Source organism: Rhinatrema bivittatum, chromosome 2, assembly GCF_901001135.1.
Source record: "Rhinatrema bivittatum chromosome 2, aRhiBiv1.1, whole genome shotgun sequence".
Classification (NCBI taxonomy): domain Eukaryota; kingdom Metazoa; phylum Chordata; class Amphibia; order Gymnophiona; family Rhinatrematidae; genus Rhinatrema; species Rhinatrema bivittatum.
This window is the reverse complement of record NC_042616.1, coordinates 60,348,763-60,372,797: the sequence shown is the minus strand read 5'-3', so window position 1 is coordinate 60,372,797 and position 24,035 is coordinate 60,348,763. Positions and strand designations below refer to the sequence as shown.

Here is a 24,035-nt window from a genome sequence, read left to right as displayed (position 1 = left end):
TGCTTGTTTTTGAAACTCTTCTTTACTTGAGCAAATCCTTCATAACCGTAGGAATTGAGATACCGGTAATCCATCTTTCAATTTTCTTGGATGATAACTGGAGTATTGTAAAAAATGGTTACGATCTGTCTCCTTCCTAAACAAAGTGGTCTCAACCATACATCCTTCACGTGTGATTAAGATGTCTAAAAAGGCAATTGAATGTTGATGGTACTGTGCAGTAAATTGAAGGTCACTGTAGGAAATCCTGCAAATCTTCTGTAGAAGCTGTCCAAATGCAAAGTACATTGTCAATGTACCATCTCCACAAGCCCCATCGTTTCTGCAAGATACCTCACATATGCTACGACTCCTCCAAGATCTTCCGGCTTTACCAGAATGTTGCTGGTTTGTCACGCTAGACATTTCTTCCTTGTATACAAACATTCCCCAGAATGAAGCATTTGAATCTCTACCTCCACGTTCCAGTCCATCAAGATCACCAGCGCTTTCTACACTTTGCGGTACTGGGAGATCATTACCAGTTCTGAGCACTACCCTTTGGACTAGCTACCGCCCCCAGAATATTCTTCATAATTATGGTGGTCGTGGCGGCAACACTGAGGAAGGAAGGGATCTTGGTACACCCTTACCTGGACGACTGGCTGATCAGGGCAAAGTCTTCAGAAGACAGCTGACAAGGTGACCAGCAGAATCAAGAATCTACTACAGAAACTCGGGTCGTGAACACGGTCAAGAGCAGTCTACAGCCCTCTCAGTCTCTAGAAAACCTGGGGGCCAATTTCGAAACCAAACAGAACAAAGTCTTCCTCCCTCCCTCGAGGAGGAGGAAGATGTTGAAACAATTACGACGATTGACCAGTACACACCCCAAGGTATGGGACTATCTTCAAGTCCTCGGGCTCATGGCATCAACCCTGGAGGTCGTTCTGTGGTCAAGGGCTCACATGCGACCTCTCCAGCACTCCTTACTGTCACGCTGCAACCCACTGTCCCAGGACTACTCAATTCGCCTGCAACTACCAGCAGAGGTATGTTCTCAGCTTCAATGGTGGCTACAGGAAGACCACCTGAGCAGGGGAGTAAGCCTATCCCCACTGAACTGGATTGTGTTCATCACATACGCGAGCCTACAAGGGTGGGGAGCTCACTGTCAGGAACTGATAGCCCAGGGACAATGGAACAAGGAAGAGGCGGGATGGAACATAAACCACCTGGAAGCTCGAGCAGTCAGACTAGCGTGCCTGCGATTCAGCCACAGGCTCCAAGGGCAAGCAATCCGAGTAATGTCGGACAACGCGACAATGGTTGCCTACATCAACCGCCAGGGAGGAACCAGAAGCCAGCAGATGTCTCTTGAAATAGACCCTCTCTTGGCAATGGCGGAGATAAATCTACAAGGGATCTCAGCCTCCCACATCACAGGGAAAGACAACTTCTCAGCGGACTTCCTCAGCACAGAAAGCCTGGAATGGACACTGTTGAACAGAGCATTCCAACTGATATTAAATCGCTGGGGTCTCCCAACCATAGACCTTCTGGCCACCTCTCTCAATGCCCGAGTCCCCAGGTTCTTCAGTTGAAGACGAGAGCCACACTCCCAAGGGATCGACGCCCTCTGAGGACTTACTGTACGCCTTCCCCCCCCTTGGCCACTACTGGGCAAGATTATCCGCAGGATAGAACACCATAGGGGACTAGTTCTACTAGTGGCCCCGGATTGGCCAGGACGCCCATGATACGCAGACATGCAAAGACTGCTTGCGGGGAGCCCTCTGTGCCTACCTCCACACAGGGACCTTCTCCAGCAGGGCCCAGTTCCTCATGAAGATACATCTTGATTCTCTCTTATGGTCTGGCCCTTGAGAGGACTCGCCTGAAGAAGCAGGGGTACTCGAAGGCCGTGATTGACACCCTGCTCCACACACAGAAGTTCTCAACATCTCTGGCACACATATGGATCTGGAGAATATTCGAAGCCTGGTGCAAGGACCTGCAGACGGCCAAGATTCCCATGATTCTAGAATTTCTACAGGACGGTATGAAGAAAGGGTTGTCTCTCAACTCCCTCAAGGTTCAAATAGCAGCCCTCTCCTGCTTCAGAGCCGAAGTGAGCAGAATCAGTCTATCAGCGCATACGGACTTGGCCCATTTCCTTAAAGGAGTGAAGCAACTTCGACCACCCCTAAAGTGGCCGGTGTCCCTATGGAATCTCAATTTCGTATTAGACTTTCTAGCGGGGCTTCCTTCAGGCCAATGCGCAGTCTATCACTACGCTTCTTAACATTGAAGACTGTATCCCTGGTGGCAATATGTTCTGCCCGGCGCATCTCTGAGCTGCAGACACTATCCTGTCTGCAACCGTTCTTTAGGTTCGCTCCTGGAACGATACAGCTTCGCACCGTTCCCTCCTTTCTACCAAAAGTGGTCTCCGAGTTTCATTTGAACCAAACCATCTCTGGAGGAACATAAGGACTGAAGACTACTGCCTTCTTCCCATCTAAATGTCGGCAGACTCCTGATGCGATACCAATTGCCAAGTAGACGCTTTCTAATTGGCTAGCAGACTGCATCTCCTCCTGTTATACCCAAGCGGGAATGCATCAAGACTCTGTTTGAGTCTTGGCAGCATCAGTGGCCCACTTGCAAGCAGTTCCAATGGAGGAGAGCTGCAAATTGGAGTTCAATTCACTCTTTCACATCTCATTACTGTTTGGATAGGGATGGCCAATATAACAATAAGTTTGACCAATCTGACCTTCGGAATTTGTTTGAGGTATATACCGTAGCATAACTCTGTTCCTGCCTAGGCACCATTCTTTCTGTTCAGTCTGCTCCCTTGTTACCAACAAAACTTGTTATTGTTGTGCCCATTGGCATTTGTTTTAGCATTTTGTTGGTCCCCTTTTTTGAGGGGGGTAACCTGTAGCTAGGGATTCACTCGTGTGAGGATTGCTATGCTGCTTGTCCTCTGAGAAAGCAGAGTTGCTTACCTGTAATAGGTGTTCTCTAAGGACAGCAGGATGTCAGTCCTCAGACCGCTCACCAATCCACAGAGTTGGGTTTCCACTTTCTGGGTTTTGTTTTTATTTTATTTTAATCCTCAATTCTATGTAATAAGACTGAGGGGACCTCGCATGGATGTGTGTATTAATTAATGCCGAGCATGCTCAGAGAGACTCAGTCAAAGTTCTAGACACCTTGACATAAGTTTTCCATGCCAGGCTCCATCTGATGATGTCACACATGTGATGACTAACATCATGCTGTCCTCGGAGATCACCTGTTATAAGTAAGCAATTCTGCTTTAATTTTTCAGATTATACAAGGAGAAGGTCGTCAACTCGCAACTTAAAGAATTCCTTGAAACTCACAACCTTCTCCACCCTTCTCAATTTGGCTTCCATAAACACCTCAACACTGAGACCCTCTTACTTTCCTTGACAGACTACTTACTCAGGGGAATGGATCAAGGTCACAGCTACTTTCTTGCTCTACTGGACATTTCAGCAGCATTTGACACCATAAATCACACCCACCTCCTTGCCCGCCTAACCGACATTGGCCTTTCCGGCACAGCCCTTAAGTGGTTCTCATCCTACCTCAACAATAGGAAATTCACCGTGAAAATAGGCAATGCTGAGTCCTCCCACTACGCCCTCGCCCAAGGAGTCCCCCAAGGCTCCTCCCTCTCTTCTACCCTCTTTAACATTTACCTCATCCCCTTGTGCAAACTCTTATCAGAACTTGGCCTCAAATTCTTTCTCTACGCTGATGATGTGCAAATCATCATACCCATTCAAGGCTCCCTCTCTGACACCCTTGAATCCTGGGGAAACCATCTCGCTGCCATCAACTCCTTACTTACCAACCTCCACCTTGCTCTAAACACTGCCAAAACTGAACTCCTCCTCATATCCCATCACCCCCCTACCAATCCCGCACTCACAATTGACTCTGCTATCAAGATTCCTCATACACAGCCCTGCGCAAGGAACCTGGGGGTCCTAATCGACCAACAACTGAACTTCAAAAAACATATCAGTGCCATACTCAAAGAGGGTTTCTTCAAACTTTAAAGTCTTAAAAAACCTGAAACCTCTCCTTCACGCTAGTGACTTCCGCACTGTCGTCCAGGCTACACTGGCATCCAAGATGGATTACTGTAACTCCCTCTTTCTTGGCCTACCCTACTCCTCCTTAAAGCCCCTCCAAATGCTACAGAACACTGTAGCCAGAACCCTCTCCAACGCTCATAAATACGATCATATTTCCCCTATACTGAAGGACCTACACTGGCTCCCTATTCCCTCCCGCATCCTCTTTAAATCCCTGACCATTATCCATAAAGCCTTATATTCCCATCACTCCAACTAGCTGGTAGATCCCCTCCAATTTGCCTGCTCGAATCGACCGACAAGGACCACTAACAAAGGGTCCCTCCATGTGCCATCCCTAAAGAAAGCACACCTCACAGCTACAAGGGATCGGGCACTCTCCATTGCTGGACCTATGCACTGGAACTCACACCCAACCCACCTCAGACTTGAACCTTGCATCACCAAATTCAGAGCCCAGCTCAAAACCTGGCTATTCAAACAAGCCTTTCCCCAACACCCTTGATGAATATTGAATTGTGATGGATCATGATCTGAATTTGACTATGAACTTGTTCTTATGACATTATAGTTCACTTGTTAATTGTTCCTATGCTTCTCTGCTCTCCTTTTGGTTTTTTGTACCCCCTACCCTTCCCCTGTTAGTTGTAATTTCCGTTGCTTTTGTTCTATGTAAACCGAGGTGATGTTTCGACTAACATCGGTATAGAAGACTCTTTAAATAAATAAATAAACATCATGTCGGTTTACAATGTAATGGCAAGGAGGAAAATGTGTTGTGTGTGTGTACACTTAATATGCAAATTTTAAAACCTTCTACTGCAAATATGACCCAGAAGATATGCTATAAATGGTTTCTTGAATTAAAGGTATGCAGTATTTCTTTTACATGTGTCTATTTTTCATGACAAATGTTCTTAAGGCAAGCTTGCTAAATGTACTAATTTATGTATATATGGTTCTGTAGGGCTTCCTGGCAAATTAGGATAAATCAAATTTACACAATTAATTGGAAATCCCATCTCCTAACTCTCCTTTACCTTTTTTTAGGAATGGTTTTAAAAATGGGCAGAATCTTTTAAGGCATTAATTGTTCACTTAAATAACTGCCTTTTGGGGAGGCTCAGACTTGTATTGTCCAGTACTTATATTCTGACTTTGACCCCATCAGGAAGAAGAATAAAACACACCGGGACATCAAACGAATGCAGTGTGAATGCCCCCTACTCTCGAAAGAAGAACGCGTTCAGGGGGAGGTGGCCTGTGGTGAGGATTGTCTCAATCGCCTGCTAATGATTGAATGGTATGTATGCTGGTGGGGCCTGGAAATTTCATTGTGCAGCACAGCTTTCCTTACTGTCATGCATGTGGTGTTGGGTTTTGGGATTTGTGTTTGTTTTTAAAGAAAACGTATTCACTTTTCCCTGTACGTACCCGGATCAGTCCAGACAGTGGGTTGAGCCTCCTGTCCAGCAGATGGAGCCAGAGAAAAACTGAAAGGGCATACCATATAAGGACAGCGCTTACCCTGCAGCCCTCAGAATTTCTTTGGTTCCAGCAGATGCAGACGGATGAACCTGTGGTTCCTCTTCTTGGTGATATTTCTTTATTTCTTCTTGCGAAGTCTTCTGTTTTCTCTTCGCAGGAACAGTGAATTTTCTTTTCTCTGGAGACAGTTCTGTCTCCAGGCTCTTGTAAAGACCTGGTGGTGGTGGTGGTGGGGGTTCCCCTTGAGTAATTCAGTCTAGGTCTCTTTCCCGGTAGCCTAATTCCCTGCCTAGGGGTGATACTGTTGGTCCAGTCACTCCCCCTCTTTTGCACTGGTGACCCTGAGATGTGATTATTCCTCGGGTCCTTTGCAGAGATGTTTTATTTCCTCTGCTATGGCACAAACCCTTCAGCCTGTTTTAGCTGTTTCTCAAACAAAAAAAAGAAAGAGAGAGACAGCAGAAGTTTTTACTTTCAGTGTAAAAGTTGAAATAAGGCAATTCTTCAAGGCTCCGGGCCAACTGGCAGGGAAAGGAGCGACTCGAGGCCGTTCAGTCGACTTCCCTGCTTCGCAGCAATCAGGCTCATTTGTTTCACACACAGCTGACTTCCCGATGCCGAGGTCTGCGTTTTGTCTTGCCTATGGGGAGCCTGCCTTGCGGCTCTCCTGTGACGGGCTCTGCTTGCCCGGAGGGGAGGGACCCTCTGTGGCTCCTTTGAAGTCGACGACCCGAGGTCAGGTCGGCAAGCGTGCGTCCGGGCTGTCCTCCACACAAAAAAACCGCGGGAGCCCTATGGGGAACTCCTGATGCTGATTCTGACCCTTCCCCCAGGGTTCTGGCAGAGCACATACTCCTTTTTCACCAGAATTTGTGCTCCTTTTATATAAGTCTTTTTTAGCAAGCTTGGAGGTGCTGGAGGATCCCACTCCGGGCCCCCCCACCGGCAAAAAAATCCCTCATTTGGTTTGTAGCCAGGGCTCTGGTGTCCCAGACTCACAGGGTACTACTAGGGTCAGGACTGTACCTGGTGGGTCAGACCCACGTGACCCTCCTCCTCCTCCTCCCACTCCGCTGCCTGATCCAGATGCCAACTCGTATCTTTCTCTTGATAATCACCCCGTGGAGGGAGATGACCCACGGGTTTTGAGGTTGTTTAAGTGGGAGGAGCTGGACCCACTTATTCCTTTTGTTCTGGATGAACTTGGAATCGATGTGCCTGCAGAAGAGCCCGCCTCTGCCGCCTCCTGTACCGTTGACCCGGTCCTGGCAGGTCTGAGGGCTCCGTCCCATACTTTTCCCTTCCATCCTATGCTTATGCAGCTTCTGCTCGGAATGGGAGGCTCCCAAGTCTGGTCTCCGCGTGGGCAGGGCAATGGATAAGTTATATCCCCTCCCGGATACAGCTCTTGAGATGCTCAAAGTCCCCAAGGTTGATGCTTCGGTGATGGCTGTCACCAAATGCACACCATCCCGGTTTGTAGGGGCCACAGTCGTAAAGGATCTTCAAGATCGCAAGTTGGAAGTACATCTCAAAAGAATCTTTGAGGTGTTGGCTTTAGGTGTCCGGGTGACTGTTTGTAGCAGTCTCATGCAGCGGGCAAGCCTCAGGTGGGTTCAACAACTACTCAGCACCCAGGACCTCCCGTCTGCAGAGGCTGAACAAGCGGAGCGGCTCGAAGGAGCGATTGCATATGGGGCTGATGCCCTTTATGATCTCCAGGTGCAGGCCAGGGCTATGGTCTCAGCGGTCTCCGCCAGACCGCTCTTCTGGCTGCATAACTGGGCAGCGGACTCCTCTTCCAAGCCTCAGTTAGGCACTCTCCCCTTCAAGGGTAAGTTGCTTTTTGGGGAGGACTTGGAACAGCTTATTAAATCCTTAGGAGATAACAAGGTTCATAAGCTGCCTGAGGACCACCCTAAACATTCAAAATCCCTTTTTTCCTTCACGCTCTGATTCCGGGGTCAGCGCAGATACAGCAAAACGAGGGGGTCTTCTCAGCGTCCTGCGTCTTCCAGATCGCAGGCATGGTCTCATATCTTTTGAGGACGTCGACCATTCCGGGATGGCAATCCCCATGGATCCGCCGCCAAGTCCTCGCAATGAGATGAGGCAGACCCATTCCTTCGCTCCCGCCTTAGGTGGGCGTCTGTCCTTTTTTCTTGCGGAATGGGCCAAAATCACCACGGATCAGTGGGTCCTCTGTGTGATCGCCAAAGATTATGCGTTAGAATTTGCTCGGGATCTTCCCGACAGCCAACTGATCTCTCCATGCAGCAGTCGAAAATGGCCAGCGGTGTGCCAGACTCTCGACAGGCTCCTGGACCTCGGGGGCCATAGTTCCTGTTCCTCCAGAAGAACAGGGATCCGGCCACTATTCCATCTACTTCCTCGTCCCCAAGAAGGACGGTTCCTTCTGACCGATTCTGGACCTCAAGAAAATCAACTGGGTGTTCAAGGTTCCCCATTTTTGGATGGAAACCCTGAGGGCAGTCATTGTGGCAGTTCACTCCGGTGAGTTCCTGGCTTCGCTCGACCTCACAGAAGCTTACTTTCACATCCCAATTCACAAGGAACACCAGAAGTATCTTCACTTCGTCATACTGGGCCGGCATTTTGAGTTCCAAGCTCTCCCGTTCGGGCTCGCCTCTGCCCCTCGCACGTTCACCAAGGTGATGATGGTGATGGCGATCTTTCACCGGAGGGAGGGGGTCTTGGTCCATCCCTACCTAGACGATTGGCTCATCCGGGCGAAGTCTGAGCAGCTCTGTGTGATGGCGGTCAGTCGGGTGGTGTTGGTGCTCACCTTCCTCGGGTGGATAGTCAACTACTCCAAGAGCAACCTCTGGCCCTCTCAAGTTCTGGAATTTCTGGGAGCTCACTTCAACACTTGTGTGTCCAAGGTCTCCCTGCCCGAGGTCCATGCACTCAAGCTCATGCAGCAGGTACAGCATCTCTTATCTCTGTCGATACCCACGGCCTGGGATTAACTTCAAGTTCTGGGCTCTATGGCTTCCACTATAGATCTGGTGCCCTGGGCATTTGCGCATATGCGTCCTTTGCAGAAAGCTTTACTGGCCCGTTGGAAGCTGGTCTCAGAGGCGTTTCGGGCGCCCATACCACTTCCCGAGTCTACCATCATCAGCATGCAGTGGTGGCTCTCTCTCGACCACCTGTCGAGGGGCATGCCCCTGGAGACTCCCAGTGGATTGTCATGACGACGGATGCCAGCCTCTCCGGCTAGGGAGCAGTTTGTCAGACTCAATTGGCACAGGGCTCTTGGTCTTCGATCCAATCCAAATAGCACATCAATCGTCTGGAGGCCCAGGCAGTTCAACTGGCACTCAAGTTCTTCATTCCCTTTCATCCATCGCAAAGCGGTGAGAGTCCTCTCCGACAATGCCACCATGGTAGCTTACATCAATCGCCAGGGGGGCACCAGGAGTTGCCTGGTAGTCCTGGAGACCTGCCTATTGTTCGCTTGGAGGGAACGTCATTTGGACCGCCTGGCGGCTTCCCACATTGCAGGAAAGGAGAATGTTCAAGCTGACTTCCTCAGTCATCAGCATCTCAACCCCCAGAGAGTGGGAGTTGTCAGACGAGGCAATGGATCTAGTTGCCGCAGGTGGAGGGTCCCCCACTTGGACTTGATGGCCACCCTGAAGAACACGAAGGCTCCTCGGTTCTTCAGGCACAGGAGAGAACACTGCTCGGAGAGTGTGGATGCTCTGGTCCTGCCCTGGCCTAGCGATGTCCTTCTTTACGTATTCCCTCCTTGGCCTCTGGTGGGAAAAGTTCTCAGAAGGATAGAAATTCACCATGGGCCGGTCATTCTCATAGCGCTGGAGTGGCCTCGGAGACCATGGTTTGCGGACCTCGTGAATCTCGTGTCAGACTGCCCTCTTCATCTCGCTCACCTCCACAACCTCCTGCGACATGGTCCAGTATTTTTAGATCAGGCAGATCGCTTTTGTCTTGCAGCCTGGCTTTTGTGCGGCAGCGGCTGAGGAAAAGGGGCTACAAGGAGGAAGTGATTTCCACGCTATTGCGGGCCCGTAAAACCTCGACATCTCTTTCTTATGTTCGGGTTTGGAGTATTTTTGATATGTGCGTGGAGGCTGGCGTATCGACGCGCAGGGCCCCGGTGTCTCTGGTTCTTTCCTTCCTTCAGAACGGGCTCTCTAAAGGGTTCTCTTTCAACTCCTTGCAGGTTCAGGTTTCGACTCTTGGCTCCCTCTTGGGCAGGCTGGACTGTTACTCTGTGGCTGCCCATCCAGATGTCGTTTGATTTCTTAAGGGGGCTAAGCATTTGAATCCGCCGGTCAGGGCTACTTGCTCATCTTGGAATCTTAACCTGGTCTTACGGGTTCTCTGTGCGGTACCTTTTGAACCCCTCAGTCGGCCACGCTCAAGGACCTCACGCTTAAGACTGTGTTCCTCGTGACTATTTGCTCAGCCAGGAGGGTTTCTGAGCTGCAGGCTTTATCCTGCTGGGAACCCTTCCTATGATTCTCTGATTTGGGGGTTTCTCTAAAGACGGTCCCTTCTTTTCTGTCAAAGGTAGTTTCTTCCTTTCATGTCAATCAATCGGTGGAGCTCCCTGCCTTTTCTCCGGAGGATATTGCTGCCATGTCGGGTGCTGATCTCCGACACTTGGATATTAAGCGTGTTCTCCTTCAGTACTTGCAGGTTACTAATGATTTCAGAGTCTCTGATCATCTCTTTGTTTTATGGAGTGATCCTCATAAAGGTCAGAAGGCCTCTAAAGCCACCACTGCTCACTGGCTAAAGGAGGCGTTCGCATCGGCGTATCTTTGTCGGGGCCGGCCAGTTCCGGAGGGACTAAAAGCCCATTCTCTGCGTTCGCAGGCTACTTCTTGGGCAGAGAGCCAGTTGGTTTCTCCTCAGGAAATTTGCAAAGTGGCTACGTGGAAATCTATGCATACTTTTGCTCTGCATTATCGTCTTTACGTTCAGGCGCCAGTTTTTGGTTCTTTTGGCAGACATGTGCTCCAAGCGGGACTGTCTCGGGTCCCACCCCTACTTAGGGAAGCTTTGGTACATCCCACTGTCTGGACTGATCTAGGTATGTACAGGGAAAGGAAAATTGGTTCTTACCTGCTAATTTTCGTTCCTGTAGTGTCACGGATCAGTCCAGACTCCCTCCCATTTTTCTTTTGTCAGTCCGCTCGTAGTTTTTTCCTTTTTAGCTCTGGAGAATGCCTTCTTCCTTGCAGAACTTTGGTGTAACATGATTTGGCACTGGATGTATCTAACACATAGACAAGAGCTGATTTTTCTTGCACTGTTCAATGTTCTCATTATATTAGCCTTGTTGGCTTTGTTACTTGCTTGATCTTATTCTGGTTCGATTTGCGTTTGGTTTTTCTGCTTTGATAACACTTATACTGAGGGTCGCAGGGTGAGCTCTGTCCTTATATGGTATGCCTTTTCAGTTTTTCTCTGGCTCCATCTGCTGGACAGGAGGCTCAACCCACTGTCTGGACCAGGGGTGGGCAATTCCGGTCCTCGAGGGCTGCAAACCAGTCGGGTTTTCAGGATGTCCTTAATGAATATGCATGAGAGAGACCTGCATACACACTGCCTCAGTTGTATGCAAATCTATTTCATGCATATTCATTAGGGGTATCCTGAAAACCTGACTGGTTTGCAGCCCTCGAGGACCGGACTTGCCCACCCCTGGTCTGGACTGATCCGTGGTACTACAGGAACGAAAATTAACAGGTAAGAACCAATTTGCCTTTCTTAGTGAAATGATTTGAAATCTACATTCTTATCTTTCCTCTCTGATCTTTTGATATATGCCTCTGTACCAGCTCTTGGAAATCTATTGTTCATACCTCTCCCTACCATCTGACACAAGTCTCTTACTATTTAATATCTGTTCTGTGGAAACTACTTACCCATTAGCATGTCTGCTATATTCTCTTTGCCATTTTAAAGACTTTCTGCCTTCTTGTCTTCTTTCTTTGAAGATTGGCAGTTCACCAGTCACACACATGGGTTATGTGACTGTACTCAGCACTGAATGAATGGATACTTCCAGAGCTTTCTAGAAAGACCTAAAGTGCATTCAGTGCCTGTGCATGGCAGTTTCCACACAGCTGCATCTCTCCTCTCTTAGGTTTTGTCCACTGAGACATTGGCTGGAGATATTTCTTCAGCAGCCATGGTAGACTCAAAGTCCTCCAAACAGAGTCACAGGTGCATCATTCCTTCTTAGGTTGGTATTGCTACTGGCTCTTGTTGTTCAACCAGGAGTTCAAGTTAGTGTAAATTCCCAGAAATTTTAGCACCAGTCACTGCAGAGGGAAGAGACCATGCCCTAGGGTTTTGTGATATTTCGAGCACCAGTGGGGGGACTACCTTGTCTCCACCAAGAATTCTGGAGTTTGACGTACTTGAACATTGTACCGATTGGTAGTACAGTATCTGAAGGCTTTTTGGAGAAAAACACTCTCACTTTCTCCCTTCCCTTTAACAATTTTGAAGACAAGTGATCACTGGGAGTAGGCGGAACGCAACCGCATCTTCCTTCAGGCCTCGTACCTGCCAGGCCTGGTGAACATCAAAGCGGACAGACTCAGCAGAGTTTTCCATCCACACGAGTGGTCACTCAGTCTAACCAAAGCAAACAAAATCTTCCAATTGTGGGGAACGCTGGACATAGATCTCTTTGCAACGGAAGAGAACCGGAAGGTGGACAGATTTTGCTCCCTCCTTACCAGCAACTACAGAACTTCTGAAGATGCGTTCCTGATTCCCTGGGACAAGGGTCTACTATACGCCTTTCCTCCGATTCCGCTAATCTCACGCACGATCCACAAATGTATAGCGGACACAGCAGACTTAATCCTCATAGCACCTGCGAGGCCCAGACAGCCACGGTATGCATACCTTCTCCGTCTATCCATTCGGACACCAATTCTTCTACCAAAAGACCCAACCCTCCTTTCCCAGAACGGAGGGGCCTTAATCCACCCGATGCAAGCCTCCCTAAATTTAACGGCTTGGAGATGGAACGGGACATATTAACCTCCTTGAATCTCCAATCTGCATTCTGAATGTTCTCATTGCAGTACGGAAGCCTTCCACCAGACGCAACTATGCCTTTAAATGGAAGCGATACTCTGCCTGGTGTGCACTCCATGATCTGGATCCCTTCTCTTGTTCACCAGAGTTGATACTATCTTATCTACAATCATTTATCCCTTCTGGGCTAGCAATTACTTCTATTAGAGTCCACCTGAGTGCCATTGCAGCTTATCATCGATTGCACCAGGACGGTTCCATATTATCTCATCCCTTGATTGCCAAATTTATGAAAGGGTTACTCCCTTTACACCCTCCTTTCAAGAAACCAATAGTGCCATGGGATATCAATTTAGTTCTGGAAGCATTGATGTATCCCCCCTTCGAACCTATAGCATCTTCTTCCCTCAAATTTCTAACATGGAAAGTGCTTTTCCTGGTCACTATGCCAGGAGAGTCGGCGAACTCCAGGCACTAGTAATCACTTTCCCTTAGCTTCAATTTCATCACGATAAGGTGGTTTTATGGACACACCCTTCTTTCCTACTTAAGGCAGTCTCTGCCTTTCACTTGAATGAAACGATCACCTTACCAGTTTTTTGCAAAAACTTCTACAAACCCTTGACTGTAAACGAGCATTAGCTTATTACAAGAGCACCACTGAAGACCTCATACATTCTTCATAATTGTTTTTCCTTCAACCCGAATAATCCAGGCCAACCAGTTTAGAAAAGAACTCTCTCTCTCTACCTGGCTCAAGCTTGTATTCAATACTGCTATACTTCCAAACACTAGCCCTGGTGGGCTCGGTGAAAAGCCCACCAGATCTGAGCAACAGCAACTTCCATTGCACATATCCGTGAGTACCAATTCAGGACATCTGCAAGGCAGCTACCTGGTCTCTTCTGCATACTTTTGCTTCTCACTATTGTCTTGACCAGCAGGTCGGCAGCAGATCCTCACTGGGTCTGCAATTTTGCAGAACTTTTCTACCTCACGTTAGCTTGTCCACATTTCTACCGGTTGCAAAAAAAAAAACAAAAAACCATTTTTGTTAACTAAATGATTCTTATTAAACAGTTTCCTTTACTATTACTGTTTTCTCACAGGACAAGCGGATGGTATTCCTCACATATGGGTGACATCACAGGATGGAGCCCAATCATGGAACACTTTTTTGTCAAAGTTTCCAGAACTTTGACTGGCCCCTACTGGGCATGCCCAGCATGGCACTAACCCTGCAGCCAGGAGGGGTCCCCCTTCAGTCTTCTTTTTTCCACGCAGCAGTAGCCTCGCGGTTAAGGAGCTCTGCAGAGATTCCTGACAGGAATTTTCCTCACGGAATTATTAAAAGTTAATTTGCCCCATAGGAGTCCCTCCTTTAACTTTTTCAAGCCCCGCGGTACTCTGGTAAGTTTTTTACCCATTCTCCGTCGAGTTTGGCCCTCGCGGCCTACTGGCCATCGACTGTACTGCGTCTCAATTTTTTCCAATAGCCCATGGTGTCGGGGGTTTCTGTCGGTGCCCAGACTGTATCGCACCATGTCCATCACAGACCCCCATAAAGTCTGTGTAATGTGTTCCTGGACAAGAGCACGATGTCTTCACCTGCACCAGATGTACCCTAATGACACCAAAAGGTCGCAAGGCCAGAATGGAGAAGATGGAACTTCTCTTCCATGCTCAAACTCCGACTCCGTCCATTTGCATCGACGTCGTCAGAACCGGCTCCGTCAACTTCGCCGCCAGCATCGACCACCGGCCGGTGACCGTCCGGCATCGACGACATCTCGGCCTTCGACACCCTCTACTCCTCCTCAGGACCGAGGGGATTGCAGGGACAAACATCGACATCGAAAGTCTCGGTCCATCGAGGGAGCAAAATCATCGACCTCGCCATCATCTGAGCCGACATCGAAGAAACCCTGTCCAGAAAAGGCACCGACCTTTTCGGCGACCAGGTCACCGAGGCAACCCTCACCCGACAGGGTATCGGGAGCCGCGACTCCGCCTTTAACGGTGGTCCCTCCGCTATGCCTCTGCCTCCTTCTTCTGTTCCGGAGCCGGGGCTGCTTGCTCCAGGTCTCCGAGAAGAACTGGACCGGATGGTTCAGGAGGCCATCGACAAGGAGATGCAACGACTACAGGTTCCTCCGGCACCAACACCAGTACCAATTGTGGAACCGACCACTGACCCGATTCCAGCAGCGTTGGCACCGCTGCTCTCCAGGATGGAAGCGCTCATTGCCAGTTTTCCGCCGATGGCTCCGGTGCCCTCCCCGCTTACTCTGTCATCGGGAGGAGAAACACCATTCCGCATCCCTCCATCGGGAGTTCTACCTCAGCCTTCGATGCCGATACATCCATCGCCATCGGTCCAACCATTGGTGCCAGTATGCCCGTCGGCACCACCGAACCATCCATCGATACCCTCGATGCCTTCATCGGTGCCTCCAATTATTCCTTCGGAGCCTAGATCATCTTCACCCACTGAAAGTAGAAAGCGTTCTCCTCCAGAGGACTTTTCCTTTATAAATTTTGTGAAGCAAATGTCTGAATTGGTTCCCTTCCAATTACAGACTGAACAGGATGATAGACATCAGATGATGGAGTTGCTAAAATTCCTGGATGCTCCCAAGGAAATAACCCCCATCCCTGTCCACCAGGTTCTTCTGGATCTCCTCAAGAAGAACTGGGAACATCCTGGCTCCATTGCTCCAGTCCACAGAAAAGCTGACACTACCTATTTGGTGCAGTCAGCTCCGGGTTTTCAGAAACCTCAATTGGATCATCAATCTGTAGTGGTAGAATCTGCACAGAAAAGAGCAAAGAGATCAAAGCCTCACACTTCTTTTCCCCCTGGCAAGGAACAGAAGTTTCTAGATGCCATTGGTCGCCGTGTCTTCCAAGGATCAATACTCATCACCTGAATTGCCGCTTATCAGCTCTATATGACCCAATATAATAGGGTCATTTTCAAGCAGATACATGATTTTCACAGATTCCCTGCCTCAGCAATTTCAAGATCAGCTCCAAACCCTAGTAAACAAGGGTTTTGAGTCAGGCAAGCATGAGATCAGATCATCTTACGATATCTTTGACACTGCTACTAGGGTATCTGCAGCTGCTATTTCGGCAAGGAGATGGGCCTGGCTCAAGTCTTCCGACCTTCGCCCTGAGGTACAAAACAGGTTATCTGACATACCCCTGTGTAGGAGATAATCTGTTTGGCGAACAGATTCAACGGACGGTGGCGGAACTTAAGGACCATCATGAGACCCTAAGACAGCTCTCTGATGTCTTCTGATTACTCTTCAAAACAGCCCTTCCGAAAGGACTCTTAATAAGTCATTCTTCTGCCCGAAGAAGTCCTACCTGCCACCAACCAGATCCCGTTCCACGAGACCTTTTTCAAAAAGCCTAGTCTCGTCAGACACGGAAACAAAAAGCGCAAGCAGCTCCTCAAACCAGGTCCTGCTTCAGGTTTTTGACTTCTACCTAGAGAGCAGCAACCAGCTTCCATTACCTCACATACCAGTGGGAGGTCGACTGTGCCACTTCAACAACATATGGCACTCAATCACCTCAGACCAATGGGTACTGGCGATAATTGCTCAGGGTTACCGTCTGACTTTCTCTCCGTGCCACCGGACTCCCCACCTCTACCGATGTGGAGAAACATCCGATCACTCCATCCTTCTGGATCAGGAGGTCTCCCTCCTTCTCCAGTCCAAGGCAATAGAACCCGTACCCTACTCTCAGCATGGTCTAGGATTCTATTCCCGGTACTTTCTAATCCCCAAAAAATCGGGAGGTGTTCATCCTATTCTGGACCTACGGGCCCCTCAACAAGTACCTCCAGCGAGAAAAATTCAATATGATAACCTTAGGCTCGCTTCTTCCTCTTCTACAAAGAGGAGACTGGCTCTCTGGACCTCCAGGATGCATACACTCATATTGCAATAACTCCATCTCATCGCAAATACCTGAGGTTTCTAGTAGGCCCCAAGCACTATCAGTACCGAGTGCTTCCATTCGGCCTAGCATCTGTGCTACGAGTCTTCACAAAATGCCTCGTAGTAGTTGCAGCCTTCCTCAGGACTCAAGGTGTTCACATCTACCCCTATCTAGATGATTGGTTAATCAAGACTCCCACTCAGCAAGCTGCTCAGTCGTCCCTCAATCTAACCTTACACACTCTAATTTCATTAGGATTTCTCTTCAACTACGACAAATCCTATTTAGTCCCATCTCATACCTTGTCATTCATTGGGGCAGACTTGCAGGCAAAGGCTTTTCTGCCTCGACAGCGTGCTCTCACTCTCGTGTCTCTGGCACACCAGCTACAGTCTCAGCACTCTGCGACTGCACTCCACGTTCTCATCCTCCTGGGACACATGGCGGTCCTCAGTTCAGGTCACACCAATGGCCTGTTTGGCCCATGAGAGTCATGCAGTGGACTCTAAGGTCTCAATGGACTCAAAGCATTCAGCCTCTGTCGAACCATTGTCCACGTAACCGACTCACTCTGTTAGTCTCTTGCCTGGTGAAAAATCAGATCAATTTCCTCCAAGGCTTGCCCTTTCAGGCTCCAGACTCTCAATTAACTCTCACCACCGATGCTTCCAACCTCGGCTGGGGAGCCCATATTGCCAATCTGCAGACACAAGGATCTTGGTCTCCAGAGGAAGCCAAACACCAAATAAATTTCCTGGAGCTTCGAGCAATAAGATATGCTCTTAGGGCCTTTCACGATCGCCTCTCAAATCAAGTCATCCTGATCCAGACAGACAGCCAGGTGGCCATGTGGTAAATCAACAAACAGGGAGGCACGGGCTCCTTCCTTCTGTGTCAGGAAGCTGCACAGATATGAGCGGAAGCTCTCTCCCATTCGATGTACCTCAGGAGCCACCTACTTGCCTGGAGTGGACAATGTGTTGGCAGACAAGCTGAGTCACATCTTTCAACCGCACGAGTGGTCTCTCAACCCCTCAGTAGCGAACTCCATCTTCCAACAATGGGGATATCCTTAGATAGACCTCTTTGCGTCTCCTCAAAACCGCAAAGTAGAGAACTTCTGCTCTCTCATTCGCAGCAAACACTCTCAGTCCAGAGACACATTCTCCGTTTCATGGGCAAACGGTTTAGATACATTGACAGGCAAGGCCATCCTACCAGTCCAATGGATGAGCAACCTACAGTTGTTGATATGTTCAATCCTTAGTCAAACCACAATAACAGCAAGGAGATTTCTGCAGTTATTTGGCCATCTGGCAGCCACGATACATGTGACTGTTGGCACAGTTATGCATGAGTGTACCCTAGTGACACCTGAAACATTTTCTGGAATTGGCGAACTCAACTTCTCTCTCGCAAATGAGTTACTCTGTCCAAGCTGGTGCTGTCTGAAGACGCCGCTCACTTGTGAGGCTGATTTTTCCTGCTGTCCACGGGCAATACCTGTTATAGGTAAGCAACTTCACTTGCTGTAATGGATTTTAATGTGTTTGTATTCATGATATCAAGGATACTTTAATATTTATTATTTGCAATCTATAAATAATAATACAAAAGTATGGAAGCAGTAATGTTGGAAACAAGGCAGAGCAAAAATGACTCAGGAAAACAGGCAGATCGCCAGCCTTCAGAGTAACACAAGTTATTCTCTGGCTTCTAGCCACAGTGAGGGTTTCAATGTAGCAGATCACTAGCTCTCCATTCATCAACAGGTGGAACAAAATAATATTAACCCTAATCAACGTTTCTCCGAGGACAAGCAGGCTGTAGCAGTTCTCACAGGTGACATCATCTGATTGAGCCTATCTGGTCCCAGTTTAAGAATGTTGCATGGAGCCCTCTGTTCTAGTTTTTCCATGGAATTACGATTCTGGTCTCTCTCACGGAAAGAGATTTCTTTTTGCATGATTTTCATCCTATAGCCTTTTGATTCACCTTCCATCCCATACAGGTTCACGAAGTAGGTTTTTTCCCTCTATCGAGTTAATTTTCTTTATTTTTTTGTTTTCTGCTGATTGCATTGGTATCTGTGCATTGAGAGTAATTGGTCACATTTTTTATAAAATCAAGGCGTTTGATTTAATCTCGTTCATTTTTTTTTTGGTCAATGCCCAAGAAGTAGAAGAAGATTAGCAGCTTTGGTAAGTGCCCTTGGTGTGGACATATCTGTCATGAATCCCTATGATAGATACAGTATGTGCTTTACCTAGGGGACAACTATTAACGTCAGACTGCTCCAGATGCAGGAAGATGGTTCAGAGAGAATGTCGTTCTCATCTGGGGCGTATTGAGAAACTCTTGGAGAGCATTGGATATATTTGCATACAGTAGAGACACTGCATGTAAATCTATCTCATACAGTGGATATCTTGAAAATCAGACCTGTTTTTAGCTCTTGAGAACTACAGTTGGCCACCTCTGCTAGTAAAGGAAAAGTTCAAAATTATTTCCCTGGGCACCTTTATTCTCCTCATAGAAAAAGATCAGTTATGCTTCCTCAATCTAAAGGTTGCTTTTACCCACATAGATATATTTTCAGGTCACAGAAATACCTCAGATTTGTATAGGAAAACACCCACTTCCAATATTGCGTACTGCCATTTGTTCTAGTCTCAGCAGCAGATATGTTCACAACATGACTTGCCTTGGTGGCTTGGCATATACTCACTTTGGGTGTGCATGTATTTCCCTACTAGACAATTAGTCAAAATCAGATCTCAAGGAGGTGCGATAGAATCAATGAACAAAACCATCTAGGTGCTGGAGATGCTAGGATTTGTCATAATTATTCCAAATGCCATTTGAGTTCATCCTCTCAGTTGAAATTTATAAGAGCTCCGCCAGATAGGTCTTGAGCAAAAGCCTTTATCCCAGGACAAGCAGGATGCTAGTCCTCAAATATGGGTGACGTCACCGAACGGAGCCCAGGCGGGAAAGCTTTCTGTCAAAGTTTCTAGAAACTTTTGACTGGCCCTGTGAGGCCACTGAGCATGCTCAGCATGCTATGATATTCTCTGCCACAGGTGTCTCTCTTCAGTCCTTCATTTTTCCGCGCTGCCGTTCGCACCGCGGACCGATAGCCCTACCGTTGGGAATATCGTTTTGACTAAAAGTCAATTTTTTCTATATATTCTCTGTCACGGGAAGTTCTCTGCCTCGCCGGCTGGTGAGTACTGTCTGTTTCACAATTTTCGGCTGAAAATTTTTTCACACGTTCGTTTCATCGACAGCCGTCGATCGAAAATGGCGACCGGTTTTAAAAATGTCCGGTCTGTAATAGAACTATGTCTATTACTGATCCCCATTCGGAGTGTGTAATGTGCCTCGGGAAACAACATGATGTTAATTCCTGTGAAAAATGTGCTGAAATGACGGTCAAGGGAAGAAAGGCCAGACAAGAGAAGATGGAACACCTTTTTTCTCTTCAACTAATTCCTTCTTCCTCAAAAGCACCGAGTTCGTCTCCGGCTGGAGCTACGAAGAAAATCCTCCTTAAAAAAACCCGCGTCCGGATGGATCGGGGGGACCGTTCATCCTCGCCATCTTCTGTACGTTCTGCCACGTCAACAGAACGCTCCAAAACTAAACATCGCCATCGCCATCGATCATCCTCCGAAACACTGTCCCAGGACGAGTCGATGCCAAAGGGGTCTAAAAACCAAGAGACGCCGGTGATTGGGCCTTCGCCGCCACCGACACCAACACCGTCATCGATGGTCGTTGCAATACCATCGCATACACCATCGGCTCCTTCGCTCACACCACAGCTTGAATTGTCTGCACTGATTAAACAAGCTGTTTTCCAAGCTCTTCAAGAGCAACAACTCCCGACAGGCCTGTCGATGCCGACCTCGGAGTCGATGCCGATACCCTCGATATCGATGCCGATGTCCTCAGTATCGATGCCGATGTCCTCAACATCGATGCCGATGTCCTCAACATCGATGCCGATACCTACATCATCGATGCCGGTGATAACACCGATGACAACAACACCTTTTCCATCAAGATCCTCGGCGGATACTATAACCACTACACCGAGAGTACTGACTCAATCTACATCGATGATTTTTCAAATTCCATCGACGAATCAAACGACTGCATCTCTGCAGCAACCTATTCCATCGGAGGAGGTCCGCGATGAAGCTTTTTATCATCGTCTCCTACAAAGATACCAAAAAGTCATCGACAAATTACCACCTATTACAAAAAAGAAGGTATCTGCTGATTTTTTCCTCGATGATCCACAACCTGGACCTTCCGGACTGCAAGCCTCTCCAGTTCCAACAACTTATAGAGAGGAATCAGAAGAATCCTGGGATGATGATGAACCCTCTCAATTTTCCTCAGAGGAATTCATGTCCAATCCTCCTTCTCCTGACCGAAGAAAGAAGTCACCTCCGGAAGATCTATCCTTCTCATCCTTCGTACAAACTATGTCTGATTCCATTCCATTTAAATTGGCTGCTGAGGAGGATACCAGAACACAAACTCTCGAAGTACTACAGTTTGTGGATCCACCCAAACAGGTACTAGCAATACCTGTACATGAGGTGTTACTGGAACTTCAAAAAAGAATCTGGGAACACCCAGCTTCCATACCTGCTGTAAACAAAAGAGTAGAAACTACTTACATTGTTCAACCAGCTCCGGGGTATCATAAACAACAATTGCCCCATCAATCTGTCGTTGTGGAATCAGCACAGAAGAAGTCTAAACGTGTGCGTCCACACTCCTCCATCCCACCAGGCAGGGAGCACAGGTTTCTGGACACATTAGGTAAAAAGATTTACCAGAGTTCCATGCTGAGTACAAAAATCTCTGCATATCAACTCTATATAACTCAACATCAAAGAAATCTCTGGAAAGAGATGGAACAATTCGTTACTTCCTTACCATCTCAATTCCAAGAACCTGCTCAAGAAATTATATCAAAAGGACTTGAAGCGGGCAAACATGAAGTAAGAGCAGTTTATGATAACTTCGAAACTGCTTCAAGAACAGCAGCAGCAGGAATCACTGCTCGCCGGTGGGCCTGGCTCAAGGCATCTGACCTCAGACTTGAGGTTCAGGATAAGCTTGTTGACCTTCCCTGTCTTGGCGACAATCTCTTTGGAGATAAAATTCAGGAAGCGGTTCAACAACTCAAAGACCACACGGAGACACTGAAACAACTGTCTCAGACCCCACAAGAACCTGCTAGTCAACCTTCTCGTCGTCCTCCACGAAGAGATGTAAGACGCTCTTACTACAGACCACGCAGGTACTACCAACCAACAAATAGAGGTAGATCAACTAGGCCAACTCAGCGTTCTCAAGCCAGACAACCCAGACCTGCCCGCCCACAACCACCTGCGCAAACAGGGCCTGCAACAGGCTTTTGAGGATTACACCAGAGAACAGACTCAACCTTGCAATCCCAAACCAAACCTACCAGTTGGAGGCAGAATATCCCTTTTTCACGAAAATTGGCAAAACATAACCTCAGATCAATGGGTTCTTTCAATAGTTGCCCGAGGTTACAAACTAAATTTCACTTCAATTCCTCCAGAATTTCCACCAACATCATGCCAACAACAAAGATCTCAACTTCATCAATTACAAACAGAATTATCCACCCTTCTGAAATCCAAGGCCATTCAACCAGTGCCTCGGAAGCAGAAGGGCAGGGGATTCTACTCCAAATATTTCCTCATTCCAAAGAAAACAGGAGGCCTACGTCCCATCCTAGACCTAAGAAATCTCAACAAATTTCTAAAGAAGGAAAAGTTCAGGATGGTTTCTCTAGGTACCATACTTCCACTTCTTCAAGCAAAGGATTGGCTTTGTTCTCTGGATCTTCAAGACGCTTATGCTCACATTCCGATATACCCCCCTCATCGCAAATACCTGCGCTTCACAGTGGGTCCTCAACATTACCAATACAGAGTTCTCCCTTTTGGACTAGCATCTGCTCCCAGAGTCTTCACCAAATGTCTAGCAGTAATAGCAGGACACTTACACAAAGAAGGTGTCCATGTTTTTCCATATCTAGACGACTGGCTCATAAGGAGTCCATCTCAACAAGGAGCAATAACTTCTCTCAACCGGACAATTGCTCTACTTCACTCCATGGGATTTCTCGTCAATTATCAAAAATCACATCTCACTCCAACTCAAATGCTTCAATTCATAGGAGCAGAGTTGAACACAAACCTCGCAAGGGCCATTCTACCCATAGAACGGGCGGAAACCCTTATTCAGTTAGCGAGGTCCATTTCCTTATGGAAGCAAACCACAGCTCATCAGTTTCTGATTCTGTTAGGTCACATGGCATCAACAGTTCATGTTACCCCTATGGCAAGACTAGCCATGAGAGTAACTCAATGGACTTTAAGGTCACAATGGATCCAAGCAATTCAACCATTACACTATCCAATTCAAGTGACCCACCAACTAAGATCGTCTCTACTTTGGTGGACCAACAGGGACAACCTGTGCAAAGGCCTACCTTTCCAACAACCGGTCCCACAGACTACTTTAACTACGGATGCCTCCACCTTGGGATGGGGAGCTCATATAGACAATCTCCACACACAAGGAACCTGGACAAAACTCGAAGCAACATACCAAATCAATTTTCTGGAACTTCGAGCGATACGTTACGCACTGCATGTGTTCCAGGATTGCCTTTCGCGCAAGACTGTTCTCATTCAGACAGACAATACAGTAGCCATGTGGTACATCAACAAACAGGGAGGTACGGGCTCGTATCTCCTTTGTCAAGAAGCTGCACAGATATGGGGCTGGGCCCTGACTCACTCAATGTCTCTACGAGCCACATATCTGGCAGGCATCCACAATGTAGTGGCGGACCGCCTCAGCCGTCATTTCCAACCGCACGAATGGTCCCTGGATCCTACCATAGCAACCAGGATCTTTCAACGCTGGGGTCAACCGACAATCGACCTCTTTGCATCACCTCTGAATCACAAAGTGGACAACTTCTGTTCTTTACACAGACAGAAGAACCAACCAGCCAAGGACGCCTTTGCTCGCCCTTGGAATTCAGGCCTGTTATACGCGTATCCTCCAATACCGCTCATAACCAAAACTCTAGTGAAGCTACAACAGGACAGGGGGGCCATGATTCTCATAGCCCCGCATTGGCCTCGACAAGTATGGTTTCCCACACTTCTAGACCTCTCAGTCAGAGTTCCAATTCGTCTAGGAGTAGCTCCCACTCTCATTACTCAAGATCAGGGTCGGTTGAGACATCCCAACCTCCAGTCCCTGTCACTGACAGCATGGATGTTGAAAGCTTGATTTTACAACCACTCAATCTTTCATCTCATATATCTCAAGTGCTTATAGCTTCAC

At 47.8% G+C, this 24,035-nt stretch overlaps 1 protein-coding gene across 6 annotated transcripts in view; it reads left to right on the top strand.

The window, feature by feature from the left end:
- SETD2 (SET domain containing 2, histone lysine methyltransferase) overlaps window positions 1–24,035 on the top strand; it is a 384,325-nt gene that overhangs the window by 95,645 nt on the left and 264,645 nt on the right. For all 6 annotated transcript variants that reach the window (XM_029588239.1, XM_029588242.1, XM_029588241.1 and 3 more), the window contains one exon: window positions 5,290–5,421. In XM_029588239.1, the coding sequence (XP_029444099.1) occupies window positions 5,290–5,421 (132 nt within the window). The remainder of the gene's footprint in view (window positions 1–5,289; window positions 5,422–24,035) is intronic.